This window comes from Amphiura filiformis, chromosome 7 (genome assembly GCF_039555335.1).
Source record: "Amphiura filiformis chromosome 7, Afil_fr2py, whole genome shotgun sequence".
NCBI classification, from domain to species: Eukaryota; Metazoa; Echinodermata; class Ophiuroidea; order Amphilepidida; family Amphiuridae; genus Amphiura; species Amphiura filiformis.
In genome coordinates, this window is record NC_092634.1 from 1,405,389 (window position 1) to 1,413,646 (window position 8,258).

The 8,258-nt window shown below is 36.7% G+C and overlaps 1 protein-coding gene across 1 annotated transcript; it reads right to left on the reverse strand.

The window, feature by feature from the left end:
• Positions 1-732: 732 nt before the first annotated feature.
• LOC140156544 (metabotropic glutamate receptor 2-like) lies at positions 733-8,006 on the reverse strand. The gene is made up of 4 exons (XM_072179484.1): positions 8,000-8,006; positions 5,417-6,358; positions 2,606-2,841; positions 733-1,620 (listed from the first exon to the last, which is right to left on the reverse strand). The coding sequence occupies exons 1-4, from the start codon at positions 8,004-8,006 to the stop codon at positions 733-735; spliced, it is 2,073 nt and encodes a 690-aa protein (XP_072035585.1).
• Between the last annotated feature and the right edge of the window lie 252 nt (positions 8,007-8,258).

An 8,258-nucleotide genomic window follows, 5' to 3' on the forward strand; every position in this document is an offset into this window, starting at 1 on the left:
GCTTCGTCTGGATCAGATTGATTAAAAACGCACCGTTCTCACAAATAAAACGACAATATTTGATATGCCATTCTTTAACACTGCGTTGTTCATTGGTAAGACACTCAATAAGTTGCACACCAGGCGCTTCTATTGGACTCCAAATTCACCAGATAGAGAGTACAATCTCTAAACGATAGGAGGATCGTATTCATCGTACCTAATTATTCCCTAAGCTATGACGAGCAAAAGCACATCAGAAAATATATGATCAACCCGGTGTTTATAAATGCCTAAAGATACTTTAAAGATTGTCAAGAACAGAGTTACTGTCGTACTCCATTTTCAGACCAGAATCAGAAAATAAGTAGCAACACCGACTTTTACAATGATCTTGTCTTTCATTGTCTTTTGTGGTTATTTTGTTCTCCTTTGAAGAATCAAATATGTTTTCAGCCACAGAAGAGAAAGCCGGCAATGAAAATATTTGTAAACAATTTATGACAAGTTTGTGTTGAAACGATTGTCTTCAACATGTTGAGCGAAAGTCTCCCAACGGGATCAAAATATAGGCAGAAACAACACTCGCAATTCAATTCGGTGTATGCTGACTCCACATGGGCAATGCTGGATGGACGGGTTTTGAGATTTGATGACTGACACATTTTTCTTCAGAATTCTCTAATGTGTTGAATGTTGTGCATACCGAACAAACAGTTAACTACAAAATTAATGCATTCATGTAATCCTCTGCTAGTCTCTCTCAATGTGCGCTTCAACCATAGTAACTTTTCCATTTCCATATACTTTTTTGTTCAAATTCTCATCAGTAGGCATATTTTTGTGATCTGTAGGCGGCGACTCATCATCGCAATCACCCTGTCCTGAATCTTTGTCGCACACGTCAACTTTATTGGATACACGGAATCTATCAATAACACTACCAGTGCTCCTGACCGACTTTCTGCTGCTAACACTTGTATTTGAGCTAGCACGAGATCGATTTTGTGGAGCTTTGAGGGTTTCTTTTACTACTGTTTCCTCCGGAATAGGTCCTTGTTGATGAGTAGGGGGACTGGAAGGTACCCCGGAAGAACTGTTCGTAGCGTTACGGACGGCATCATCCGGTTCAGGGGTGAAACCTGCATTTGCATTGCCATACGCATCCGTCATTTCTTGCGTGACAGCCATAGAAAGTCGACCCGTATTGGCTCTCATCCTAGTTTGTGTAAAAATATTCATCTCATCCAAATCAACAAAATATATTGCATAGAGCTTGACTATATACAGACAGACTAATGTTACAGATGCATTGACGATTAAACCAAGGGAGGAGTAACTCGCCTGGTAATACGCCTCACGCGCCGTGAAATAGATCGGCGAAAACGTCATGAAAACAATAAACGTACAAAACGCGCAAAATGCGATGAAGCGTGTTTCGTTGTAATTTTCTGGTAGTTTCCTCGTGAGAAAAGCAAATATACAGCATATAGAGACGATAACGATGTTCCATACCATAATGCCAATAGTTTCTGCGTCACTTAAATTGCAAGTAAGCTGTAGATTTCTGGTGTTTTCTTGTGGGCTTTGTATCTTGACTTGTGGCGGCTCAAGTATCATAAAGATTGTTGTCCAAAAGATCTGAAACAATAAAGAGTACAGAAGTAGAACTATTGGACAAATGTGTTAAGAATATAGTTTTTAAAACTAGAATCGGAGTCAGAAATAAGAATACTATTTCGCATATGACGTTCAACGCCCCACCGCCCCAATTGGTTAGACGCTCGTAAAAGGAAAGTTGATTCATCTGTGCTTTCATGGGAGAAAAGGAGTCGCAGAATATGGCGAAAATGTACGGTACATTACAAGGCAAACTTGAGAGGTCAGACGCAAACTAGTATTTTTTTAAAAATCTGTCTCCGATATTATTTGCATCATTCATTTTGTCAAACCAATTCATGTTCATAGGTACAGATATTAGTTAAGGGGACACTCAGAGTAGATAGGTAAGCTATTTGTACAGAAGTCTGTTCTGGTCTATGTGAAGGTTAGCATGATAATAGTCCGACGTTTTTAGTGTGTTTTTGTGGAGCGATACGCTGCGATTTTCCGTGCTACGCTACTCTGCATACTAGTAGTTTGGTTCATATATATTTAGAGCTGTAGCATTAACATCCATACCAAACTAAAAGATAGTAGTCGGCAATGTTAGGTGAGGGGTAAAATTATGTCATACTGTGAACAAGTCGTACCAAATCATCATGCCACATACAGCAGTCCTGTCCGGACATGTGCGAAAACAATTTCCCTTGTTAATCAAATTAATAATCGTATGTAGTACTTTGTTTGTGTTGCATTTATATATGTTCTACGCATCAAGAATACGGAAAATCTATTCTGTTTCGTCTAAAAATTGTAAACATATTCTATACTTGTTTATAACCTGGAGTATGAAAATTTCATGTTGTATTGAGCAGTAGCTCTGTAGTACATCTTTAATGGTAACCCAGAATGGTAACTATAGCCGATAACCAAACGCATTAAATACCACCCCTATATTTTTCTCTTACTACTACTACACTTATTCTGTTTATCTTTATAGTAATGTGAGTAACCTTAGATTTACCGGTATTCCTGTTATGGCTAGAGTAACAACTACTTGAAATGTCGAGCTTATAAACTTAGGCCTCCTTGCTGTCTTCATGCTAGCCCGGAAGATCCTGAAAAGACGAACTGTCTTTGTTGCCAAGGAAACGTAAATAAGAGATGTAGCAATTGGCTGGCCGAGGCGACGCATTACACAGACTCCGGTACTTGGAGATACACCGAAGAGTAATGCCGTGATGTATGACATCATAATACCTGAAACAAGAGAATAATAAGTAAACATAATGATATATTAAGAGAGAATAATAATAAAATTAGAATAATATTGATTTTTTTTGTATAAAATGTCATTTGTCTATGGATCTTCTGTATCCAGTGATACCAATATAGGTACATAGTCATTTTTGATGATCGACCCACATTGATCTACGATTAGCTTTAGTCGTTTGGGCGTAAACACAAATGTGTTTTTGTCCCGGATGAAAACCCTCAGAGATGTACAGCCCTCCTGCGACTACAGTACTAGGGTTATAATAACACTGGTATGGTCATTTCTATTTGTCGGCTTGATTTGAACTTGCATTAATTAAGTTTACTTAAATTCAAATCTGAGAGAAGGTTATTTGCAGCAAGTAACAATCGTGTTGTAACTTGACCGATACTTGACAACTTTCAATTACAAACGAGTAGCTGTCAAAGTCCAGCCTTGATATTTTAAATAAAAACTTGGTTTAAGTTGGTTATCATTTTGTTTAAGAGAGGAAGAGGGCGATTTCTTTGCGGGGTGAGCTAGCAAACCTATTTATTTGAGGGGTTTAACTTTCCCACCTCCTACAAAGACTACCCTGTTATAAAGCTTCATATCAATGAATTATCTAATTCAGTTAAATTAAGATTTGGAACGCAAGTCACGTATTCTATTCAATTTCCATTGATAGAAATTATAAGCTGAAGAAATGTTTTATATATAGTGATTATGGGTGCTTTCTGCGACATACTTTGCATTTTAGACAACATTCACATATACAAATAATTTACATTTTGCCTTCGTACTTTGAATTTCATTTGATTTTATATTGTGTTACGATTTATGAGGCCCAAATTAAAATAAAATAAATACTGAATTTAAATGAGTAATTGTTGTTTTTAAGCACTACCGCGTGCTCTGAAACTAGCTACTTGACAAAACCCAGTTAAGCATAGTACAGCAAATGGTACTTGACACACAGTCGTATCTAGAGAAGCATTCTTTATATATAAAACGAGGCGAACAGAAAAACACCTTAACGCGCCCGCCCGAAGAAGTATGTCGTATGGGATTAAGCAGGAAAAGGCACTCGATAGTCTCTCGATGTTGGCTTGTCCTTCCTCAAGCATTTTGGCCTATTTGCCAATACATGGGATTCAAATGTACCTGTACCTTGTGTGATAGTTGTGTAATGTTGAATACATCGCACATAGTTGCGCTTACATTGGAGTCCAGCATTTCATACTTAAAACACTCAGATACCCGATGTAATAACTATGAAACTCGCCAAGTCATTTCAAAACAATACCTCTATGTAACCGCCAGATATACAAAATGGGCCAAAGTAATGCGGCAGAGAAAACACACTTCAGACAAATTTGTACTGAGAAAGGATTAAATGGAATGTTGGACTGAAACATTTGATTGAAAATCGAAAATTATGCGAAACTTGATGTTGTGATTAACAACACGCACTATTTGCTTATTCCCGATTACAGATAATTGCAGAACGAATTTAGTCAAATAAAACATTAATTAAGGGGAGTAATAATGTGAACAAAGCGCTGAATGATAACCTTAGTTAGTCTAAAGGGCACTGTAATTGTTTCAGAAAAAAGTATAAAGTAGTAAAGTGGCAAAAATGAAAGACTAATGAAAATAGAATAGGTAACAAAAGAAGCTAAAAGAATAACCTATCGTTTACACTTTAATTTGCTAAGGCACCAGAAACAAATTTGTTTGATCTTTGGATCGAACATTGATGCTGATTCGATGCTTGTTATTTATGAACTAATTAATCAGAATTAATACTAAATTTATATTGGTCAATATTGCTATAGGCAAAAATTACTATATTATAACAATTAACAATGTAAATTAATTGATTTAACAAATAATAAGGATCAATGGTCGATCGAAAGACCGAACTAATTTGTTTCTGGTGCCTAAACGTGAAGAAAAGTCTTTCAAAAAACAACTTGAGCACAAAATATACAGAAATATTAAAAACAGTTTATAATTAAACGAATGTTAATAAACTTGAATTAGTGCCACGTGAGTTTCTCCTCACGTATATATTATTGTGATTATAGTTACAATTCTCTGTCACTATCAAATGTCCATGACTGGCAAAGAAACATTCTAAGAGTTTGTAATTTTTGTATCATCCCCAATGGCATGTCATAATTAAAGCAAACGCGATAGCATAGTAGACGTTTTTTTACAATGCGCAAGACTTTCGCTATATCTCTGATAGAGCTAATAATTCACGTGTACTTCAATAATTTTTCAAAACAAAATAAAAATAATAAAAATGTACAGTCTAGTGCCGAATTATCAATATTTGGCTTTACCCAAAAGTGGCATTCTGAACAATTTGTTTTTGGCACATTCAAATTACATAGCAAATACTTTCCCTGCCTTTTTCTGTTGTTGTCATGGTTGTTGTTGATTGGTCAAATGTCGGTCTTTGGAGGCAACGCAAAACGTTTATTTTGGTTTATTTGTAAGCCTACATTAAGAAAAAAAATAATCATTTAAATAAAGATTAATCTAAATGCATGATTTACAAATTAAACTTACCAGCAAATATAATGTAGGACAGTTCTCTGCTTGAAGCCTTGATAAGTGGAGTCTCCTGGTTATGGACGTATAGGCCAATAATAAACAATGTCACCACTATACCAAATGTTGCAAAACAAATGATGGCAATAGCCCATGCCTCTTCTTGGACTCGGAATTCTGGATTAATGGGCACACACTCAGTAAAGTTTTCATTAGGCCAGCCATATATTTCATTCTCAGGTTCCAGACATGTTTGACATTCTGTTCCATTATTTATCACAATTTCATAATCGCTGCACTTCGTACAGGTCCAGCAACACGGATTATCAGGGTTCACATTCCGTCTTTCACCAATGCCACATGGATCACTGCATACCGATTTGGGTATCCCCGTCAGGTTATCCCGGGGGTGCTCATCATATAAGTACCATGGGACGTCTTCTTTGATAACAGTTTCACTATTTTCACTTTCATCCCATTTTCCAACAGTTACAAATGTGTAATTATTTTCACCAATTTGTTGAAAGTTTTTGATCGAATAACGTCCTGGTGAATCCCCATTTGCTAAAAAACTAACATTTCCATTGGCAGGACTCATAAACGACGTCGTCAACAAATATTCTAGTAAAAGTTCAGTGCCGTTTGATTCAATTGCAGGACACAATCCTGTGGTACCATTAGGGCAAAGGTCACGGAGCATGCTATCGAGAGCATATGCAAATGTCAAGACACTATCTATAACAAGTGTTTCATCCGACGATTCGTCCGAGTCTAGCCCCGCAATGAGTCCCGGGGCGTTACAATCTGGTCTTGATGCAGAGATGTCTGTAAAGGTACAATTGGTGTAATGCTGTAGGAATTCAGGAAGCCAAGGGTTGTCACTGTTGAGTGGAGTCAAAGATCGGAAATAATCGTTGAATTTCGGAAGCGTGCCCGAGGAAGGGACCACAGTGAAAGAACCTGCAAAGGAGAGATGCAAAAACACAGAAAGAATTAAACTTTGTTATTTGTAATTTTGGCAAGTATACATAGATGTTGACATCGCACTTACCATTACTTCAGATGTATTCTCATATCGATGACGCAATTTATTTAATAACAAAATGTATTGAAAAGTATTAGATTAGGAATTGTTCTGCTGAGAAACTCTTCATTATATGAATACTGGCAATATTATATTGTCGTCTTGGTTGTTGTCAAAACAAGCGCCAGGCAGCGACAGCGACGAGCGTGGAAACTTACTTGTAGTGTAGATCCAATATTAGAAAAGCCCCGCAGGGCTAGTAAGGACAAATGAAATATAAAAAGCTTAAATATTTTGATGAGAACTTCATTGTTATTAGCTGATGAATAACTATTGATTATTCATATTCTCCACCTTGATTGATGGGAATAAGAGAGGTGCTAAAGTATCCAGTTCATAGCATGCCCTTTTCTTTGCCCTATTGTGTTACGTGGACTAATATCACTGTCATTATTTCCGATTGTTTTATCTGGGCATTTCGCAGAGATTCCATAACAATTCGGAAAATTTATATTTTGAAATAGCAATTGGTAGAATAATTTTAGAACGCGTGATATGGTCAACATTTCGATGGCACATTCATTTGTCAGCACTCGGCATTGCTTCCCTATCACTGCTTGTCAGTAAGCATCATGTTAGGACATCCAATTAATCGTATTACCAGTGGTCAGGAGTAAACTCTTGCACCAAGAGGACATAATCTCAGTTGATTAACAAGGTTCCAGTGGCAACGTTGGTTTATCCGATTAAAAGGTGAAACATGTTGTCAAAAATAATAAGTTCCAACTTTTTCTAGATAAACATGATAAACATACGCCTGGAGTTCTGTTTTTGGATGCGACAAAATTTCGCGTCAGAGCATTCGCATGCCCATGTGTCTTTGTGGGTTTTTAAAATAATAATCCTAGAAATCTTTGAATGTCCATAATGTTGTGATTCACTGGATGAGATATCCTTGTTTACGCAGATTGATCAAATATAACCATGGTAGCAAAAGCTTTAATGAAACAAAAAATCTCGTTTTCATGTGCAGATACACCCTTTGATACGTGAGTTACGTGACTACGCATTTCATCATCCGACTGAAACATTCCTTCACATATCAAAATAATGTTATCACAAGTATTGCTGGCAGCCGTGACTTACTCTTCCAATGTGTCTTGCTAATCAACTTAAGCATTACTCCAGGGAACATAAAATACTCAAATCATGCCCGAGTCACATATACAGATGATTAATGCTATCGCTGAAAACTGAATCAATTTGAAATGTTGAATTAATCCAGCAATTTGTGAACAAAATAATGATGGCTCGGAGACGTAGAGACATTTAATGGGATCTCGTATATTCTTGCCGATAAACGTTGATACTCTTTATCATAACGTCAGCGTAATATTTAATGTACAGGTAAACTCCTTGAGAGTTAAAAACACTTACCGCTGAGTGCACCAAATCCGCGTAACTTCGGAGTAAGCTACTAGTTTAGTAAGTTGGCGAGTATCTCGCATTTTGAGACTTCAAAATCGGCGTAAGTTACTAGACTAGTAAGTTCCATTGTTATGTACTCGGCAACTTACTCTTCATCTTTTGCGGAGTAAGTTGGCGAGTATATCAGAATTTCGTGACTTCCAAATGTGCGTAAGTTACTAAACTAGTAAAGTTACGCCGCAGCTATTGTTATTTACTCGGCAACGTACTCTTCATCGTTGGAGGATTAAAGTTGGCGAGTAAGCAAATCGATTCATAGATAGAGGATAAAATCATTGATATCATTAAAGTAAATAATAAGATATTTCGCATTAGAGCATATTTTGCGTGTGGAGCGTCTTGTATGCG

Excerpts from the sequence above, each read along its gene's own strand:
- LOC140156544 (XM_072179484.1), bottom strand. Across the intron at positions 2,842-5,416 it reads GTCCTACATTATATTTGCTG|GTATTATGATGTCATACATC; the intron begins GTAAGTTTAATT and ends CTCTTGTTTCAG. Across the intron at positions 1,621-2,605 it reads TAGCCATAACAGGAATACCG|ATCTTTTGGACAACAATCTT; the intron begins GTAAATCTAAGG and ends TTATTGTTTCAG.